This window comes from Phacochoerus africanus, chromosome 11 (assembly GCF_016906955.1).
Source record: "Phacochoerus africanus isolate WHEZ1 chromosome 11, ROS_Pafr_v1, whole genome shotgun sequence".
Lineage (NCBI taxonomy): Eukaryota > Metazoa > Chordata > Mammalia > Artiodactyla > Suidae > Phacochoerus > Phacochoerus africanus.
In genome coordinates, this window is record NC_062554.1 from 11,217,542 (window position 1) to 11,240,738 (window position 23,197).

The window sequence follows — 23,197 nt, forward strand, 5'->3', positions numbered from 1 at the left end:
GTAGCCTATGCTTAATAAACCTGCAATGTCACCAATTCATTGGTATCACTTGGAAGGAAGAATCCATGATTTATTGAGAAAAGGTCTGTGGAGTGCTATCACCTATGATCAGCTAACCCGTTCCATGGCGTGTTCTACGAGGTCTCAGAGGACAGGGAAAAACACATGTTGAGAAAGGTCAGCATCCTTGACAAGTACAGCAGTGGCCATCCTTTATCCCTGGATAAAGGTGACTGATGCTCTGCTGAAACTGGATTCCTGATTGGAAAGGCAACGATGAGATCCCGCTGTGGCAGAGGCTGAGGAGCAGTGCTCACTCCCAAGGCAAGGCAATCAGATTTCTCTAACAGGCACAACCTGGAATGGTCATCAGAATGATTTAACCCACAGGGGTTCTTGGTGGTGACTAACTGCTCATGGTTTCCAACCCTAAACCCGTGATGATCACAGTAAGGCTGTATGTTCGATCTTCAATGTCCTCTTTCTCTGTAGGATCTGGTGGATTCAACTTCCATCTATTTTTAACTCTTAAGATTAATTTTCAGTTCATGCTTCCCATTTGAGTAAGAGAAATCTAAGGGGAGCACTCAGAGATTTAGACATGTTCCTGGTTTCAGGTAACACAAGGAATAGTTTCAAAACCATGCCTGAAAAAGTATAAACAGCAAGAGGCTGTGGCTGAAGATGCTCCAGGCCAGGGCAGAACAAAAACACGGGAGGCTATGCTGGAAATGCGCTGCGTGCCCACAGATGTTGGGACAATGAGCCTGCTCCTTCCCGGACCAGATACGTATCCTCTGAGAGAAACCAGCTTCCTATAAGTGTAAAGGGCTCCAAACTAAGGGAGAGTCAAAAGGACCTTAAAAGAGAAATTTCAGGGTTACAGCATGACAGGCATTGACTCCAAGAGAGGTGCAGTCCAGGTTCTCAACAGCAGGGTCTCTGAAAATACACACAGAAAAGTCCATGCGGTAAAGAGCCAACGATGGTGCATTTACTTGGTCCTGATGGAACCAACCCCCCCTTGTGGGACAGTGTTCCTTTATCCTACCTCTCCTTCCCCTGAGCTCTGCTCTCATGGAAGAAAGGAGAAAGGACAATTATACTCTTTCCACCACTGCAGGTTTCCTGGCCTGGATTATGTGAAAACAGCGGAAGGGTAAAGTCTCATAAAGGTGGAGTTTGGTGTACAATGAACTGAAATTTTAAATGACTGAAATGAGAATCTTCTGACTCAAGAGGACTGGGAAAGCAAGGGAGTGTGCCTCAGATTTTATGGGGATGGGAAGAACAAGTCAGAGAATGAGTTTAACAGGGAGTAGTGAGGAAAAACAAAGTCTGGATTCAGCTTCCTCCGTAAGTCAGTTCCATCCGTTAGCAATTTAATGATTTCAGCTAAAACTGGGTAAGCAGATCTCTTCTTTCTAAGGGAGACAAAGAAAGGGAAACTCTGTATTTAACACTGAGTGCCAAAGAGGCACATTCCGTCCTGGCCTAAGGTCTCCTATGAAGATTCAGAGGTCCTACCTTATGACACCAGTGCAGGGAGAGTTCCCTCCCTTCCCAACACAACAAAAGTCCAAGTGCCTGAAAAAAAACAAAGAAAAAGTGGGTTATTTTGAAATCGCCATATTCCTACCCAAAGCACTGTTCTGGAACTCAGAATTCCTTTTACAGGCTGGCATTACATTCACGTCCCACTACATTTGCACCTTTCATCATTTGGGAATTTGCCTGCTGTTCCTCTGCCTTGGCAAGTTTTTCCTCATGCCATTGACCCTTTAAAGGTAGTTCAAATGTCACTTGCTACTTGTAACGTTCACCAGGAACCTAGAAAGAAGTTATTATCTTCTTCAGAATTCTGTACCAATCACCACACTGAAATCCTTCCCGAGTTCCTACCAATTTCTTTTCCCTGGGATGGAGCTTATTCCTGGTATTACTCAGAGCCACTAGGGAGAGAACAGGGGTCGGGGGCAGCCCTTCCAAGGGTCATTTAAAAGTTATTTCTTGAGGAACCAGTGCTATTGTTACAACTGTTAACCACTGTTGCTAACACTGGTGTTAGTCAATAAATCTTAATTAGATTTGAATCTAAATCTAAGTAGTCATCAAGTCCGTATGGAGATGGAGACCAAAAACTATAATCCTCAGATGTGTAGGATATTACTGAGAGTTTGAAAGTATAAGGCACTCACCTTTTTATCAAAATAATTTTATGAATATGATTTTTATTTGTTCTTTACCAAGTCTTATAAAATATGATTTCTCATTTGAAAGAAAAGAAACAGGCCAGAAGAGTTATATGACTTGACAAAAGTAACAGACTAATCTAAGGGTAAAGCAGAAACAGGAGTTCCTATTGTGGCCCAGCAGGTTAAGGACCATGGTTGTCTCTGTGAGCATATGGGTTTGATCCTGGCCTTGCTCAGTGTGTAAAGGATCTGGTGTTGCTCTGGTCATGGCATAGGCCACAGCTGTAGTTCCAATCTGACCCCCAGCCCAGGAACTTCCATATGCTGCAGGTACTGCCATAAAAAGAAAAAACAAAAAACAAAAAGATAAAGCAGCAATAGAATCCAGGTATCCTCAGTCGTTGCCACTGTATTCATCCAAAAAAGAGGCAGAATAGAGTAGAAAATTTGTTAAAAATATATTACTTATTGGACAATGGAACTCACCCCCACCTTAGAAGTTAATTGTACCATTTCAAATTTATTGTGTATGAGTGCAGTACAATTCAGTGGCTAGATTCTTGCCCTAAACACATCCTTCATCTGCATTTTCCTCACTAAAAAGAGAAGTTTTTGGAGCTCCCATTGTAGCACAGAGGATAAAGGATCCAGTGCTGTCTCTGCAGTGGTTCTTAGGTTGCTGCTGAGGTGCAGGTTTGATTCCCAGCCCAGCACAGCAGGTTAAAGGTCTGGCAATGCTGCAGCTGTTGCATAGATCACGGCTATGGCTCAGAGTAGACCCATGGCCAGGGAAATTACATATGCCTTGAGTGTGGTGGAAGGAAGGAAGGAGGAAAGAGAGAAGAAAGAAAGAAAGAAAGAAAGAAAGAAAAAGAAACTAAAAAGAAAAAGAAAAAAGAGAATATAGAGGATAGAATAAGAAAGAAAGAAAGAGAGAGAAGAAACAGAAAGAACTAAAGACGAGGAATCCCGCCCCCCTCCCTCCCTCTCCTTCTCCCTCCCTGATCCCTCCGCCACCTCCTCCCTCCCCTCCTCTCTCTCCATCCTCTCCCTCCCTCCCCTCCTCCCTCCCTCCTCCCTCCCTCCCTCCTCCCTCCCTCCCTCTCTCCCTCCCTCTCCCTCTCTCCCTCCCTCCCTCCCTACCTCCCCTCTCTCTCTCTCTCCCGCTCCTCTCCCTCTCTCCCTCCTCTCCTCTCTCCTCTCTCTCTCGCTCTCTCCCGCTCTCTCTCTCCCTCTCTCCTCTCTCTCTCTCTCTCTCTCCCCTCTCTCCTCTCCTCCCTTCCCTCCCTCCCTCCATCCCGCCCTCCTCTCCCTCCCCTCCCCTCCCTCCCTCCCTCCGCCCTCCCTCTCCCTCCCTCCCTCCCTCCTCCCCCTTCCCTCCCTCCCTCCCTCCCCCCCGTGAACATACATAAGAATAACGCATACAGAAAGACACGACCGCACGAACATCAGAACTAAGTAACAGCAAGAAATTAACCGAAAAGAAAGAAAGAAAAGAAAGAAAAGTTTCTAACAAGTCCCCTAGTCTCTGGCTATATCCACCCTCCACACCACAACCTCCAGAAAGATTACCCTACCTAGAGATCTGATTTATGCCAAATGTCTTGGCCTACTTTTTGAGCCTTTCAAAAATCTGTCACAGGCCTATATCTTAGCCATGTTCCCCATTATTCTTCACTTTCCCCAACATGCTAACAGTGTGATTCTTCCAGCTTATCTAATCATACCACATACATTTCTGTCTTGCTGACTTTGTCACGATGTCCCCACAGTATATGACTTTCTTTCTCATCTCCATAAAAGTAGGTCCACATCCAACATTCCTTCAAGATCCCACACCAGTGCCCCAATTTCCAAGAAGCCTCATTTAACCCCCTTGGCTGGAAATCTCCTCTTCCTTCTCAGAACCCATGTAGAATTTTATTTAGGCCTCTCTAATGACAAATACAATGTTCTGTCTGTGTTGGTTATTTCCGTTAAAAACTTAATTCTCTGCTGTATTCTCAATTCACCGAATTAAGGACTATTGTAACTTTATCTCTAATACCTATTTCTTTGAAGTGCCCTGCATGAAAACAGAAACTACACATCTTGTTGATCTCTGCATCTTTAGTACTTATAATTTATATAATGATCAATATACGTTGAAAGAAAAATTAAGGCAAATGGCAACTGATTGGGGGGTTGAGTTTTTCTATATCAGACAGGAAATCACTGGGAACAAGGAATTATGAAATTAGAGAAAGATATATATGCCCCCATGTATAGGTGGGCACTAAAAAACTCCAGTTTTACCTAAAAGTCTTTTATAAGCTTTCCACTTCTGCAGACTCCTCTATTTCTTGGCCTGAATTTCTTACACCACATGGCACTACTATGTTAGGAAAGAGAAGCAGGGTCACTATGGCCTAAAGACTTTAACTAAATGTACTCTGCACCCGGACTAGGGGACTAGCATTTGTACTTCAGAACAGAATTAATACACTAGCTAACTTGCAAGACCCAGAAAGACTAATTCTCAAGAGAGGGGCTATGGAATGAATAGTTCGATGTGCAGAGGTACTGCCATGCGAAGATGTATCTAAAATGACAATACTGAGAGAACCAGAAAATTAGCTGAGGAAAAGGATGTTCTGCCACCCTTTCAAAGAGTCAAAGTAGTAAGACACATCTTCTAACAGCACAAACCTTTTTTCCCCATCCATTTATCCCTCACGCCCAATATGCAGGTGGCTGATATCAACTGCAATACCGCTAAGTGTGATCTGAGGTTCGGAGGGCTCCCAGGACCAACTGGGAACCATACCACAGACAGGAGTACTTCATGAAGCTACTCAGGAAGGGAGTGGGAGAAATGGGAAATGTTACTCACCAACAGAAAAGATGTGTAGATAGCCAGGATCCAAAATAAACTCAGCAAGACAAGGGACCAGAAGAACCAGACTCCTGTACCTAGAAAAAAAACCCTGCAAAAATGGGTTTCAATTCTTAAAATACAGTGAAAATTAGTAATATCTGTGTCAAGGACGGTGGAGACAAGACCAGACTAGATGAGGCATAAGAAAACAGAGGAAGCTAATTAGAGAAGCAATTTGGGAATAGATGTGTAAAGGGCTTTGCGGATATCTGGTTGGGAATTTTAACATGGTCCTATAGGCGACTGGGTACCTTAATAGGGTTCTGCATGAATTACATGGTTTTTAAAAGTTATTTATAGTTCATCCTCAAAAATTATGTCTTCTTTAATATAATACAGAAATTCTGGAACACCAAAAGAGAAAAAGTCACCCATAAGTTCACTTCATATCTTCGTAAAGCTGATACTTTCCATTTTGGCAGGTTCCCTTCCATACAGATGTGTTTTCCCACATAATTGTAAGCCACCAACTTACTCTCTCTTCTGTGTAAGAGATCTGGGCCCTTTACAAACAGTTCTAGCGTATTCTGTTCCCAAAGGAGTTTATGAGAGAAAACTGCTAAATGTTTGCTAAGAGAAAGTGTTATATTTAGTCTAGGTATTACAGGTCAAAGAATTTGGACTCTTCAAGATAACAGATATTACTTCCTCTCCGTAGAAGACCTAGACAAATTACACTTTGATGATATAAAATATGGTTGGTGAACACATAACCACATTAAAAAGAAAAAAGAAAATTCTCTTTGGTCAGCATCTAGAAGACACATCAAGAGAGAGAAACAGGCAAGCAGCTGTCCTAGCAAGAGGGATCCCAGATCGAGACAGTGGGAAGAGTGCTCTGTAGAAAATAACCTCCCAACCAGGAATCAGTAACTGTGTAAGCAATGTTAACTAATTACCCCACTAAAGCCAACTAATATATAATACAATAGCTTGCACACAAAGACATAATTAATAGAAGAATCAGAAAAGAACTGCAAAATAAATATATTCAAAATCTTCAGAGAGATAAAGGACTCATATCACATAAGAATAGGATGTTTAGGAGTTCCCGTCGTGGTGCAGTGGTTAACGAATCCGACTAGGAACCATGAGATTGCGGGTTGGATCCCTGGCCTTGCTCAGTGGGTTAAGGATCTGGCATTGCTGTGAGCTGTGGTGTGGGTCACAGATGCGGCTCAGATCTGGTGTTGCTGTGGCTCTGGCGTAGGCCAGTAGCTACAGCACCGATTAGACCCCTGGCCTGGGAACCTCCATCTGCTGTGGGAACAGCTCAAGAAAAGGCAAAAAGACAAAACAAAACAAAAATAAAATAAAATAAAATCATTTCCCTAGCCACATAAGATTTTTTTTCCCTCTCTATATCAACAGAGTGGTCTTCTTTTGTCTACTTACTTGCACGTACACATTAGTTCAGCTCCAAACTTTCCCACCAAATTCAGGTGAAGTTCCCACATACCTGCTGTGGATTGCAGGTAAAGGAAGAATTGTGATATTTTTCTTTTTGTCTCCTCCTCTTCTACTTCTTCCCTTCTCCTTCACCTGTACTCACTCTAGTTGGTGGTGGTGGGTAACACAGGGGAGTGAGAAGAATGACAAGGTGCTTAGGTGACTGCCTGTGTACATCAGTGGGATATCAGAAAGGAAGTCTTTATTGAGGCCTCTTCTGAGATAGCATTTTCAAGCAATTTTCTCTTTGCTCTTGGCCACTGTTTTACATCCCCCTAGCAACATAACCATGCTGCCCTTTAAAGTACTTCTCATTCAACAGAGGTAGTGTTATGGGGGCACACTAGTCAATGCAACCTTCTAATCTAAATTCACATTCTTTGCACTGATGTTTAAATAAATCTTCTATGACCTCTTCCCTGCTCTCCCGCAGCTTCAAGGTGCAGCTTTCCTGCATCTTCTTTCAGGGCATACTCTACATACCACCATTCATTACATCAAAAGACGCACTGTGATGAAGCCTCAGGTACCTTCACATAGCAAGCAGAGGATACAAGTCTAACCCCATAACACCCACAAGGGAAAAATGAAAACTGACAGTTACTCCATCAAAAGTCTGTTCAACTCTCTCTAGCTAAGGGGAATAACTTGGAAAAGCTGAACAATATGTTTTTTAAAGTCTAAATGAAGGCATCAGAGAGCTACCAGGCAGTGAAGAACTAAGTAACCAATGTCTAAATAAGAAAGGAAATCCAGAAACGTAACTTAGCATTTGGGTGATTTTTCTCTAAAAGAAGTGGTTGAGATCTAGCAAGGAGGACTTCCTGTATGTTGCGGGTCTAGAAATACAAAAAGAGAAGAGGGTAGTTTGTTAACTACTATACACTCTTGAGTTGGGACCTTCTAGGGTATCCTAAGAGTAAACACAAACTAGAAATAGAATGCTTTTTGGAGATCGAATCTTAGCTTTGAATCATCTACATGTGTGAAGTAAGATTAAGGTGAATAGGACTTGGGTACCTGTCAGTAACTCTGAGAGGACATATGCAATTCAAGGTCTCAAATTACCCATACAACTTTTTACATACAATATTTGACACTAATGAAAAATAATCGGGCATATTAGGAGAAGAGACCACATACTGAATGCCAAAAGAAACAATGGCTAAAATAAAACATATTCAGTAAATCTAGATAATAGAGGTATCCGGTACAGACTTCTAAACACCTATGCTTGAAAAATTTAGACTGGGACAAAATTAAGAATTTCAGTAGATTCCTATTCATAAGAGAACCAATTAAGAATTCTATAAAGGAGAACACAGCAGCAAAAATTAAGAATTCAGTGAATGAATTTAGTAACAAGTAAACAGAGTCAAAAAGAATTTGTTTAACAAAAAATGAGTCAGGAGAAAAATACCAAGAATGAAACAGAGACATGAAAAAAAAAAACCATGAGAAATGCACAAGAAAGGGTAAAACACTTTAGGGATAAACAGATAAGATAAAATATCCATAAAATTAAAGTAGAGGCAATGGAAAATGGGGCAAAAGCAATTTGAAAAGATAAGAACTGAGAACGTTTGCAAAATGATTAAAAATATTATATTATTCTGGGATTATTCAGAAAAAAATTTTCCATAAGGACTAGACTTTATATATTTATTACAGAGGATGTTAGAGAAGGCTGTTACATCCTCCCTGATACGGGGTCACTGGGTGATGTTTATACCTCTAATTTAAGTATCAGTATGTATGGTTAACTACTATTAACACTCTTGGTAGAGAAATGGGAGAAGAGAAAAATTCATACATATATGATACATATATCCTTCTATGTCATATATATTAAAAACATGTATCATTCAAACATCTCTGTACATATACACACGCAGAATTCTGGTCTCCGTGTCACCAGTGGAGACCGTCCTCTGGTGTCACCAGTGGTGACGTTACCAACATAATGCAATTAGGATTAATAATCAGCGGACTTTAAAGTAGGGAGATTATTCTGGATTATCAGACTGAACCAGTCTAATGAGCTCTAAAATCAGAAAAGGAAGGCAAAAGAAGTCAGTGAGGTGAGAAATAGTGAGAAGTCAGAGAAATCTGAAGTATGAGAAGAACCTTAAACACCTCTGCTAGCTTTGAAGATAGAGAAGGCCACAAGCTAGAGGCTGAGGACAACTCCCATCTGACAACCACTAAAGAATGAGCATTTCATTCCTGGATTCCGCCAAACACTTGAAGCTGGAAGTGAATTCTTACTCAGAACCCCAGGTAAAAGCTCAGGCCACCCAACACCTTGATTTTGGTCTTATTTTCCTAAGTAGAGCACCCAGGCAAGCATGTCCCACTTCTAACCAACAAAACTGTGAGATAATAAATGGGTATTTTTTTTTGTCTTTTTGCCTTTTCTAGGGCCGCTTCCCGTGGCATATGGAGGTTCCCAGGCTAGGGGTCCAATCAGAGCTGCAGCCACCGACCTACACCAGAGCCACAACAGTGCAGGATCTGAGCCGCGTCTGCAATCTACACCACAGCTCATGGCAACGCCAGATCCTTAACCCACTGAGCAAGGCCAGGGATCGAACCCGCAACCTCATGGTTCCTAGTCAGATTCTTTAGCCACTGCGCCACAATGGGAACTCCCGGGTATTGTTTTATCCTACTCAATTTGTGGTAATTTTCTATGGCAAATTCCATGAAATTTACTTGTGGCTTTAGGATCAGTGCAAGCTCACTCTGATGTGTACAATCCATACGACGATGGAGTATTGGTATGGGGATTCTGCCTGCTTCTGAGTATGGTTATTGAACTATGCTTCCAGAACCAGAGAAATAACCACAGGGTGAGTCTGAGGGCCCACCAGGCCCACTGAAGAGATGGGCCTGAGCCAAAATTCCATTGATTACCTTGTATCAAAAAGCTCCTACTCTTACTACAGAATCATGATGGTATTTTATAACTCCAGTTATTCATTTCAGTTCAGAGTAAGGTTCCAACAATCCCACAAAAGTATTTCTTCTTCCCCAGTAACAAGCATCCTGGTAAATAATCAGAGGTTCTTCTAAGAGAAAACTAGGAGGAAGATTGATAGCACACACTTCTGACTGTACAGAAAGGTCCTTCCTCAATGCCTTCACCTATTTGGTAAATAAATAAAATAAAGAACAGGAAAACAATGGCAGAGATTAACAAAACTAAAAGTTGGGTTTTAGAAAAGGTAACAAAAGGATGAATCTTTAGTAAGACTAACCAACACCCAATTATGAGTAGCACTGGGAACTATTTCTAGTCATTTATGATGGAGCATGATAATGTGAGAAAAAAGAATGTAAACATGTATGTGTAACTGGGTCAGCATGCTGTACAGTATAAAATTGACAGAACACTGTAAACTAGCTATAACGGAAAAAAATCATTACATATATTAAAAAAAAAAAACCTCCAGAGAGTGGGCATAGAGAGAAATTATCTCAACATAATAAAAGCTATTTAGAACAAACACAGAGCTAATATCATTCTCAATGGTGAAAAACTAAGACAATTTCCACTAAGAGCAGGAAATCCACTCTCACCGCTTTTATTTAACAGAATATTGGAAGTCCTAGCCTTGGCAATCAGAGAAGAGAGAGTAATCCAAATTGGAAGAGAAGAACTAAAAATGTCGCTGTTTGAAGATGACATGATACTATACATAGAATATCCTAAAGATGCTATCAGAAAACTACTAGAGATTATCAGTGAATTTGGTAAAGTTGCAGCATACAAAACTAATACACAGAAATCTCTCTCATCTCATACACTAACAGTGAGATATAAGAAAAAGAAATTAAGGAAATAATCACATTCACCATCACATCAGAAAGAATAAAATACCTAGGAATAAACCTACCTAAAGAGGCAAAAGAACTGTACTCTGAAAACTATAACTCATGGTAGAAAGAAACAAAAGAGGACACAGATGGAAAGATATACCACCTTCTTGGATGGGAAGAGTCTTTTGTGTATGGAAACATGAAAGACTGAAAAGCCAAAGCAATTCTGAGAAGGAAAAACGCAACTGGAGGAATCAGGTTCCCCGACTTCAGGTTTTACTACAAAGCTACCAAATAGGTGAAGGCATTGAGGAAGGACTTTTCTGTACAGTCATCAAAACAATATGATATTGGTGCAAAAACAGAAATATAGATCAATGCGACAGGATAGAAAGCCCAGAAATAAACCCAAGCACCTATTATCAACTAATATACAACAAAAGAGGCAAGAATATACAATGAACAAAAGACAGACTCTTCAATAAGTGGTGCTGAGAAAACTGGACAGCTACATGTAAAAGAATGAAATTAAAACACTCACTAACACCATATACAAAAATAAACTCAAAATGGATTGAAGACTGGATAATATAAAATGCTTAGAGGAAAACATAGGCAGAACACTCTCTGACATAAACTGTAGCAATATCTTTTCAAATCCACCTCCTCAAGTAATGATGATAAAAACAAAAATGAATAGGACCTAATTAAACTTAAAAGATTTTTCAGAGCAAGGAAAATCATAAATAAAATGAAAAGACAACCCATAGAAAAGGAGAAATTCTTGGCAAATGAAGTGATGGACATAGGATTAATCTCCAAAATACACAAACAGGTCATGCTGCTCAATATCAAAACAAATAAACAACCTAATCAAAAGGCGAGCCAAAGAACTAAATAGACATTTCTCCAAAGAAGACATGCAGATGGCCAAAAAACATATTCATGCTTAACATTGCCAATTATTAGAGAAATGCAAATCAAAACTATACTGAGGTACCACCTCATACAGGTCAGAATGGCCATCATTACTAAGTCAACAAATAATAAATGCTGGAGGGGGTGTGAAGAAAGGGGAACCCTCTCACACTTCTGGTGGGAATGTAAATGGGTACAACCACTATGGAAAGCAGTACGGAGGTTCCTCAAAAAACTAAAAATAGGACTACCATATGACCCAGCAATCCTACTCGTGGGCATCTATCCAGAGAAAATCATAATTAAAAAGCATACATGCACCCCAGTGTTCACCACAGCACTATTTACAATACTCAAGACATGGAGACAACCTAAATATGAACTAGCAGATAATGGATAGAGAAGATTGGTACATATATAAAATGGAGTATTACTTGGCCATAAAAAAGAATTAAATAATGACATTTGCAGGAATATGGATGGACTTAGAGATTATCATACTAAATGAAGTCAGTCAAAAACAAAATACCATATGAGATCGCTTATATGTGGACTCTAATAAAAATAGTACAAAAGAACTTATTTATAAAATAGAGACAAACTCACAGATTTCAAAAACCAATCTTATGGTTACCATAAGTGAAATGATTGAGGGGAGGAAAGAAATGGGAGGCTGGGAATAACACATACATACTACTCTAAAAACATGATTAATGAGAGAGAACCTACTGTATAGCACAGGAAAATCTACTTAATAGTTTGCAATAACCTATATGGGAAAAAAGAACGGATACATTTATATGTATGATTGATTCACTTTGCTATACACCTGAAACTTATACAACATTGTAAATCAACTATACTCCAATAAAATTATGTTAAAACTAAATTTTAATAGAAAATAAAATTTAAAATACTGAAAAAGGCTATTTCTAGCCCCAAATTGCCCTCAGCTAAGTACGTATACATCTAGTGAAAGCTATTCAAAACTTAGAATTATGTTCACTGATTAGAGGTCAATGTTCTCTTTCCTGTATTAAAATTATCTTGAACCTAATCCCAATTAACATAGTTCAATCACCGTTCAACTTAATAAAAGTTTTAATTAGCAAAAATAAAAAGAAAACAATCTCATGGTTATCAAAGGATACAGGTGGTGGGGAGGGATGGATTGGGGATCTGCAACTGGCATATGCACACCATGGTATATGGAGTAACTGGCCAACAGGGACCTGCTATATATAGTACAGGTTATTCTACCCAATATTCTGTGATAATTTATAGGGGAAAGAATCTGAAAAAGAATGGATATGTGTGTATATATATAATTGAATCACTTTGCTGTACAGCAGAAATTATCACAACATTATAAACGAACTATACTCAATATAACTTTAAAAAATGAAAAAAAAATGATGTAGAGGGTGTGGGAAAAGGGAACTCTACTACGCTGTTGGTGGGAATGTAAACTGGTACAGCCGCAATGGAGAAAAGCATGGAAGATCCTCAAAAAATTAAAAGTAGAACTGCCATATGTTTCAGCCATCCCAGTCCTGGGCATATAACCAGAGAAAAATAGAGAAGCACAGTAGCAATGAGCATACCTAGCATTCACATATTGGTATTTAACATTATCCTTTAATAAAAAGAACCAAGGTTCTTAAAAAAATGAAGGGATAGAAAAATGTATTCTATGTAAATGAAAATGAAAACCATAAGATACCACCTCACACCAGTCAGAATGGCCATCATTAATAAGTCCACAAATAACAAGTGCTGGAGGGGATGTGGAGAAAAGGGAACCCTCCTACACTGTTGGCAGGAATGTAAACTGGTATAGCCACTGTGGGGAACAGTTTGGAGATACCTTAGAAATCTATACATAGAACTTCCATATGACCCCACAATCCCACTCTTGGGCATCTACCCGGACAAAACTCTACTTAAAAGAGACACATGCACCCGCATGTTCATTGCAGCACTTTTCACAATAGCCAGGACATGGAAACAACCCAAACGTCCATCAACAGATGATCAGATTCGGAAGATGTGGTATATATACACAATGGAATACTACTCAGCCATAAAAAAGAATGACATCATGCCATTTGCAGCAACATGGATGGAACTAGAGACTCTCATACTGAGTGAAATGAGCCAGAAAGACAAAGACAAATACCATATGGTATCACTTATAACTGGAATCTAATATCCAGCACAAATGAACATCTCCTCAGAAAAGAAAATCATGGACTTGGAGAAAAGACTTGTGGCTGCCTGATGGGAGGGGGAGGGAGTGGGAGGGATCGGGAGCTTAGGGTTATCAGACACAACTTGGAATAGATTTACAAGGCGATCCTGCTGAATAGCATTGAGAACTTTGTCTAGATACTCATGTTGCAACAGAACAAAGGGTGGGGGGAAAATGTACACATGTAAGGATAACTTGATCCCCTTGCTGTACAGTGGGAAAAAAAATAAATTATAAAAAAAGAAAGAAAATGAAGGAAAAGTGTGTGTAAAAACACAGACAAAATAAACCTTAAAACAAAGACTGTAACAAGAGAAAAAAAGAAAAACATTACATTACAATAACTGAATCAATCCAAGAAGATAGGACACACAACACACACACACACACACACACATTCTTAGGACCACCTAAATACATACAGCAAATATTAAAACCATAAAAGAAGAAATTGATGGTAACGCAATAATAGTTGGGGAATTTAACACCTTATTTACATCAATGAACACATCATTCATACAGAAAATCAACCAGGAAAAACTGACCCAAAATGGCACACTGAACATGTTGAAACTAATAGATATCATACATGCCATCAAAGAAGAATACACACTCTTTTCAAGGGCATGGGGAACATTTCCCATGATAAATCACATGCCAGACCAAAAATCATGTCTTAATAAACTTAAGATTAAAATCACATAAAGCATCTTTTCCAACCACAATGGTAGGAGACTAGAAATCAACCTCAAGAAAAAAATTGCAAAAAATCACAAACACATGGAAGCTAAATAATATGCTACTAAAACCAAACAACTCACTAAATAAATGAAAGCCATGAATTTTTTAAAACTTGGAGACAAATGAAAATGAAAACACATTTCTCCAAAATCTATGAGCCATAGCAACAGCAGTTCGAAGAGGAAAGTTTATAGTGACAAAAGCCTACCTTAGAAAATAAGAAAAATCTCACATCAACATATACCTAAAGGACTAGGAAAAGAACAAACAAAACTCGAGATTAGTAAAGGAAAGAGATCATGAGGATCAGACTAGAAATAAATGAAATAAAGACTAGAAAAACAAAAGCAAAAGTCAATGAAACTAAGACCTACTTCCTTAAAAAGGTAAACAAACCTGGTATATTGTTAGCCAGACTCATCGAGAAAAAAAGAAGAGGGCCCAAATCAACAAAATCAGAAATGAAAAAGAATTTATAACTGACACCACAGAAATATAAAGGGTCACAAGAGATTACTATAAATAATGAAATGCCAATAAAGTGGACAATCTATAAGAAACTGATAAATTCCAAGGATGTATAATCTAAGTCTGAATCAAGAAGAAATAGAAAATATGAACATACCAATTACTGGTAATCATACTGAATTAGCAATAATTTTAAAAATCTGAACAAATAGAAGTTTGTGACCGATGGCTTCATGGGTGAAATCTATGAAACATTTAAAGAAGATTTAACACCTTTCCTTCTCAAACTATTTGCCAAAAAATTACAGAAAAAAAAAAAGAATGCTTTCAAACTCATTCCATGAGGCCAGCATCACACCGATAATAAAACAACAAATATAATCAAAAAGAAAACTACAGGCCAGTATTACTGATGAACATAGATGCAAAATTCCTCAATAAAATATTAGCAAATGAAATTCAATACTATATTAAAAGGATCATACACCATGACCAAGTGGGATTTGTATCAGCAAAGCAAGAATAGGTGAACATCCACCATTTATCCACTGAATCAATCAATCTGATACACAACGTTAACAAATTGAAGGGAAAAAACCATATGAACACCTCAATATATGTCAAAAATAGGCTTTTGAAAAAAATTCAATATCCATTTACAGTAAGAAAAAACTGTCCAAGTGGGTATAGAGGGAATATGCCTCAACACAATAAAGGCAAAACCCACAGCTAACATCATACTCAACAGTGAAAAGCTGAAAGTATTTCTTCTATGACTGGGAACAAGAGAAGGATCCCCATCCTGCTTTTATTCAAGAGAGTATTGGAAACCCTACCCACAGTCATCAGACAAGAAAGGAAACAAAAGGATCCAAATTGGAAAAAAAGAAGTAAACTGTCACTGGTAGCAAACGATATGATACTACTTACACAGGTATTCTTAAAGATGCCACCAATAAAGTATTCGAATACATCAATGATTTTGGTCAAGTGGCAGGAATAAAAAAATTACAGAAATCTGTTGCATTTCTATAAACTAATGAGAACATCAGAGACAGAAATTGGAAAACAAAATTATTTACAATCATAACAAAAAGAATAAAGTATTTGCGAATAAATTTAAAGAGGTAAAGGACTTGTACTAGAAAGACCCTATGACCTTGATGAAAGAAACTGAAGATGGACACAAAACAGATAAAAGATACACCATGCTTATGGACTGGAAGAATTAGTATTGGAAGAATTAGTACCTAAGGCAATGTACATATTCAATGCAATCCATATTAAAATACTAATGGCATTTTTCACAGAACTACAACAAATGACTCTAAAATTTAAATAGGAACAAAAATATCCCAAGTAAGTGAAACAACCAAAGAAAGAACAAAGGTGGGGGTATCATACTCTCTGATTTCAAGGTACTACAAAGCAACAATAATCACAGCACTATGGTATTGGCACAAAAACAAATAGATCATCTTAACAGAATAGAGCGCCCATAAACAAACATACACACATATAGGCAATTAATCTATGATGAAGGAGGCAAGAACATATGGTGGGGGAAAAGCCTCTTTAATAAGTGTTATTAGGAAAAATGAACAACACGCAAAAGAATCAAACTTGACTACTTTATTACACCATATACAAAAATAAGCTCAAAGAGGATTAAATCTAAGACCTGAAACCATAAAATATCTAGAGGAAAACACAGGCAGTAAACTCTTTGACACTGATCTTAGCAATGTTTTTAAAATATATCTCAAGAGTAACAAAAGCAAAAATAAACAAAAGGTACTCTCTCAAACTCGAAAGCTTTTGCATAGTGAAGGAAACTATCAACAAAATGAAATGTAGCCTACTGAATGGAAGAAAATATTTGCAAATCACATATGTGATTAAGGGGTTAATAGCTAAAATATTTAAAGAACTCATACAACTCAACAGAAAGAAAGCAAGCTGGTTAAAACTGGGAGGAGGACTGGAATAGGCATTTTTCCAAAGAAGACATGTGAACGGCCAACAGGCACCTGAAAAGATGCTCAACATCATTAATCATCAGGGAAATGCAAATGCAAATCAAAACCACAGTGAGATATCATCTCATATCTGTCAGAATAGCTATTATCAAAAAGACAACAAATAAGAAGTGTTGGCAAAGATATGGAGGAAAGGCAACACTTCTGCACTGTTGGCTTGTTACAGCCACTATGGAAAACAGTATGAAGATTTCGTCAAAAATTAAATACAGATTACCACACAATCTCGCAATTCCACTTCACAGTATTTTCCTGAAGAAAACAAAAACACTAAATCGAAAACATAAATGTACCCCTATATTCACTGCAGTATCATTTACCTTAGCTAAGATATGGAAGTAACCTAAGTGCCCATCAATAGATGAATGGATAAAGATTACATATATATCAATAGATGAATGGATATATATATATGAATGGGATATTATTCAGCCGTAAAGAAGAAAACAATCTTGCCATTTACGACATCAGGGGTGGATCTTGATAGTATTATGCTAAATGAAGTAAGACAGACAAGGAAAGACAGATACTATATAATTTTATTCATACGTAGAATCTAAAATATAAAACAAATGAACAAACATAACTAAACAGAAACAGTCATAGATACTGAGAACAAACTGGTGGTTGCCAGAGAGGAGGAGGGTGAAGGGAGGAGAGAAGTAGGTGTGGAGGATAAGAGGTACAAACTCTGAGTTACACAATAAATGTGTTATGGTTATGTAAGGTACAGCGCAGAGAATGTACACAATAATTGTGTGATATTATGGTGACAGATGGTAGCCAGACCTATTTTGGTGATCATTTTGAAATATATAAAAAAAGAAGATCACTATATTTGTCCTGGGAAATAACACAGTATTGTAGGTCAACTGTACCATGAAATTAAACAAACAAATATCCAAAAACTCATAGAAAAAGAGATCAGGTTATGGTCATCAGAGGTGGAGGTAGGAGGAGGGGGAATCGAATGAAGGGAGTCAAAAAGTGCCAACTTCCTATTACAGATAATAAATGCTAGGGATATAGTCTATAACAAGATAAATATAATTTAACACTGCCATATGTTTTCGTATATAAAAGTTGTTAAGAGAGAAAATGCTGAGTTCTCATCAAAAGGAAAATGTTTTTCTATTTCTTTAATTTTGTGTCTGTATGAAATGATAGATGTTCACTAAATTTATTGTGGTAATAATTTCATGATGTATGTAAGTCAAATCATATTGCTATACACCTTAATTTTACACAGAGTTATATGTCAATTATACCTCAATAAAACTAGAAGAAAAAAGAGTCTAGAAATAAATTCACAAATATATGAGCAATTAATCTACAACAAAGGGGCCATGAGCCAAAAATATAATTAGGAAACAACAGTCTCTTCAACAAATGGTGCTGGGGGAACTGGACAACTACACGCATAAGAATGATTCTAGACCACTCTCTTACACTATATATAAAAGTCAACTCAAAAAAGATCAAAGACTTGACATAAAACCTGACACAAAACCCCTAGAAGCAAACATCGGTTGTAAGCTCCCTGAAATCAGTCTTGATGATATCAAAAACAAAGGTGACAAAAGCAAAAGCAAGTAAGTATGACTACATCAAACTAAAAAGCTTTTATACTACAAAGGAAGTCATCAACAAAATAAAAAGGCGAGCTACAAAATAGAATAAAATATATGCAAATTATACATGTGACTAAGGGGTTAATGTATAAAATATAGAGGGAGCTCATATAACCTCATAGAAAAAACACTATAATTAAAACTGGAAGAGGATCTGAAGAGGCATTTTTCCAAAGACATCCAAAGCTAACGAGGTGCATGAAAAGGTCCTTAATATCCCTAATCATCAAGGAAATGCACATCAAAACCACAAAAGAGATATTACCTCACACCTGTTAGAATGGCTATTACTGAAAAGACAAAATATAACAAGTGTTCACAAAAATGTGGAGAGAAGCAAATAGTTGTGCACAATTTATGGGACTGTAAACTGGTATAGCCACTCAGGAAAACAGTATAAGGATTCCTCAAAAAATTAAAAACAGAACTACCATATGATTCAGCAGTTCCACTTCTGGGTATCTGCCTGACAGAAGCAAAAACACTAGCTCAAAAAGATATTTGTACCCCCCACTCATATTCACTGTGGCACTATTTACAATAGCCAAGACATGAAAACAACCTTAGCGTCCACTGATGACCTGATAAAGAAAATGTGGTATACACATACAAGGGGCTATTATTCAGCCATATAAAAAAATGAAAGATGTTATTTACGACAAAAAGGATGGACCTTGAAGGCATTATGCTAAGTGAAATGAGACAGATAAAGATAAATACCTTATGACCACACACACATGTGAAAGATAAAAACCAAATGAACTAAGTAACCCACAGACACAGAGAACAGATTGGTGGTTGCCAGAGGTGGAGTGGACAAAATGGGTCAAGACGGAAAAAAAAAAAAGGTGTACACTTCCAGTTATAAAATAAACATGTCCTAGGGGTGTAATTTATACGGTATGGTAACTATAGTTAATAACACTATATTGTATATTTGAAAGATTCTAAGAGAGTGTTTCTTAAAAATTCTCATCACACACAAAACTGTAACTACGGGCGATGAAGAACGTTAACTAGACTTGCTGTGGTGATCATTTCACAACACATAAAAATAGCAGGTCATTATGCTGTGCACCTAAAACAAACGTCATACTATATTTCAATTACATCTCAATAAGAAGTTTTTTTTACAAACCCGAGGAAATTTTATAAAGGAATGAAATACTTTTACATTTCCAACACTGTGGAATAATATAGAACAATCCATAAGTAAAGACTGCATGTAGACTAATGAGAAAACTAGATCCCACAAGATAAAAATGTGCAAAGAAAACTAAAAAGAAAATTAGTAAAGAAACCAGTTTTGACACTTAGTCAATAATTAAATTAAAACCAACTCCAGCTATAAAATATATTAAAATGATTCAAAATTGGAATAGTCAATGCTGTCAATGGAAGGTTAGAGTGGAAATTCAGATACCTCTGTTGTGAATGAAAACTATTACTACCTTTTGAGAAAGTACTCTGGCAATAAGAATAATGATTTTACTAGTTTTATTCTTCTTGACTGAACAATGCCACTTGTAAGAGCATAAGTCAGAATACAAAGATTTCTCTGCACTCTTATTCTATAAAAACAAGAAAATTGGCAACACTCTTAATGCCTAACAATAAGTAAGCGTACTAGAGTACCTTCATGTCAGGAAATACTGTAACACCACTTTAAATGATTTTCATTAAGAGTTTTAACAATTCGCCAAAATGTTTATTACTATTTTAAGTTTAAAAGAAAAGTAAAATTATTTATATGAACCAAGCATAATGATATAAAAATAAGCATAGGAAAAAAGACTGGGAAGTATGTCACCCTGTTTTCTACTTTTCTGCATTTTTACATTTAAAACAACAAACTGTATTTTAATTCTATAAGAAAAAAATAAACTTAGTTTTTTAAAAAGCCTTATGGTCAAAGATATCCCTTTGTCCTCCAAACACCAAATAATGGGTAAGTTTTGCAACCATCAGGCCACCGAAACTCCAAGAGCTGGGAGCAGTTGAGGAAGTGGAGTCTGGCCAGAAAGGCTGCTGAGACTGGACACCCTTTCTGTCTTTAGAGTCCTAGGAAGCCCCCTCAAGACCGAAGGAAGAAGCAGGGACTGGAGGTGAGGCGGAGACACCAGGCTTCAGGGACAGAGATCATGAAGACCAACACGAGCAAGTGGCATCAGTAACCCAGACACAGAGACCCAGGAGCAAGGGGTCAGGGAGTCACGTGAACAGAAGCACTGGGCAAGGATGCGACAAAGCTTCCCCCGAGCCAGACCCGCGAGGGGGAGAGTGTGCACAGGGGAAGGGAAGTGTGACAGCCGAGGGTGCCGAGCATCCTCACTCCTCCCCAGAGCCAGGCCTCCCATCCACCAGCTGCAGAAAACCCAATTTTGTCCACCCTCCCTCACAGCCATCTTTTTAGCTTGAGGTTGTATCCATGTGGCTATTAGACCAAAGAGGCCTTACACATATGAAAATATAAAAAGGAAAACTTACCAGTTAAAGCCATTGTATTCGTTTGAGGATTCTATCCACACGAACAGCAAAAGCACAGTCAGACAAAATGCAGCAATCAGCCACGGGTAAAATAGTTGATCTATCTGGGAAGAGAAAGAAGGATGGACAGAGAAACGTACCTGCCTAATCCAGGGAAGCCTTCTATGTCCCAAGAGAAATTAATGATCCAATTGGTCAGAATCTTAGACCCTAGCTAGGCTGAGTTTATAAATAAGTGAAGGTACATGATACGACCCTCCTCTTACTTCAGTGGGCTCATCATTTGTTCTCCTACATGGTATAGCCCACCAGAGAGGCCCAATACATATGGCTAACAGAAAGAAAAAGGCATTCAGTGAGGCTGGGCCACATGAAAAAAATGGTATTTTACAGAAAGAAAAAGGCACTCAGTGAGGCTGAGCCTTACCAGTGAAAAATGGTATCAGCCTGACCAACAATGAAAGAGCACCTCGTTCCTCACTTGCTGTTATTTTTCTAAGTGCAGTTCCTTTGGGAAACTCACACTGAAGAGAGATTTAAAGACTCAGGTATTCCTGAAATCCCTAGCTAAAAACATTAAAGGTAACTAAACCTCTCTTTTTCTTCAAGATTCACTTATTAATAAAAGCAAAAGTGAATAAATGGATAAATTAATGACAAGAAAGAGGAGAAATGAAGAATAAAAGTGAAGGAAATGAAGAAAATGAGCACATGTTTCAGGAAGGTCGACTTTGGCTCCAGAATTGTGCTCATCCTTTCAAGGAAGAACTAGAGCCCTAGCATGCCCAATCCTGAAGACTCTAATGAGCCCTCATCAAGGCGGGGACCAGCCATGTTCCCCTTATCTGAGAAAGTGTGGTCCAGCTCCTTCCCATCTCTCATTACCAAAGAGCAGCAGCAAAGTGGACGTCTAGGTTTTTTCTGTTTGGCTTCCCACTCACAGCTGTAGCAGCCAGAAAGGTAAGTAATATAGCATTCATAGTTGAAGTTGCGTTCGATCCATGAATTAAACTCTCTCCATCTTCCTGTCTCCTGGGGCTCAGTCTCAATCCTGTCAATGTTTTGCATAGTTCACCCTTTTGCTGAAATGATAAATAAAACAGTCAGAATCCAGTGGCTCCCTCATGTGTCTCCTACTCTACCATTCTACAGAAAATTCCCTCATAAATGGATAGATCTTAAGTCTGTTCTCTATGTCTGTGAGTCTGTTTCTGTTTTGTAGACAGGTTCATCTGTGCCATATTTTAGGTTCCACATATAAGTGACATCATATGGTATTTTTCTTTCTCTTTCTGACTTACTTCACTTAGTATGAGACTCCATAGCTGCCAAGGGGGAGCAGGGAAGGAATGGGATGGACAGGGAGTTTGGGGTTGAATAGTTAAATGTAATAGTTTTACATTAAATTTAATAGTTAAATGTAATAGTTAAATGCAAACTATTACATTTTAAATGGATAAGCAATGGGGTCCTACTGTACAGAACAGGGAACTATATCCAATCTCTTGGGATAAAACATGATGGAAGATTGTATGAAAGAAATAATGTGTGTATATATATGTATGTATGTATGACTGGTCACTCTGCCATCCAGCAGAAATTGACACAACACTGTAAGCCAACCATACTCTAACTTCTAAAAATCTCACCATAATCAAAAAATGGAAATATCCTTCAAAAGTTTACAATCCAGGATATTTAACTGGATTTAGAGTAGAAGAGGAGAGCTTGATCTTATCTTTCCCATCAACTAGGTGAGTATGAATGGCAGTCATTGCAGCAGTCAATGTTTAGTCTTCTCACCTCTAATGGGGTACCATGTTCTCTGTCCTAGCCAACTGAAAAACATCAAATTAGGAACTAGATATGAATATGTTTTTAAAACAGCAGTATGCTCTTGAAATAATTTGAGAACTTAAGAGGCATGGATATACAGTCTTTGAATAATGAGTTATCCATTATAAATGGTGCATTCCTTTCTCTCCTCTCACATATGGCTTTTTTAAAGTTAGCCTCAATGTGAAATGATGGAATATTTAGAACAGCAATGTTTGAAATAAGACAAGTTTATTTTTGCTTTTGATAAACCAAGAATGTCAAAAGGCAAAAGAACAAATTACGTAGTACGTGGCTTCACGATGTTGTTAATGCCAAGACACCTTCCATTTTCTCTTCCACTACAGTCCACAGCTTCCTTTTCAGGGTCCGAAATGCTGCTTGAGATTTATCTACGACACCAAATTCCAACTAGACAGGAAGAGGAGGAAGGAACACAGAAC

The 23,197-nt window shown here is 38.0% G+C and overlaps 1 protein-coding gene across 1 annotated transcript in view; it reads right to left on the reverse strand.

Annotated features, from left to right (window-relative positions):
- LOC125112073 (glycerophosphodiester phosphodiesterase domain-containing protein 4-like) overlaps positions 1-20,788 on the reverse strand; it is a 108,709-nt gene extending 87,921 nt beyond the window's left edge. The window contains exons 1-5 of the mRNA XM_047754331.1: positions 20,585-20,788; positions 19,883-20,002; positions 17,018-17,052; positions 5,068-5,161; positions 1,528-1,587 (exon numbers count right to left, since the gene is read on the reverse strand). Of these exons, the coding sequence (XP_047610287.1) occupies positions 1,528-1,587; positions 5,068-5,161; positions 17,018-17,052; positions 19,883-20,002; positions 20,585-20,788 (513 nt within the window). The remainder of the gene's footprint in view (positions 1-1,527; positions 1,588-5,067; positions 5,162-17,017; positions 17,053-19,882; positions 20,003-20,584) is intronic.
- Positions 20,789-23,197: the final 2,409 nt, after the last annotated feature.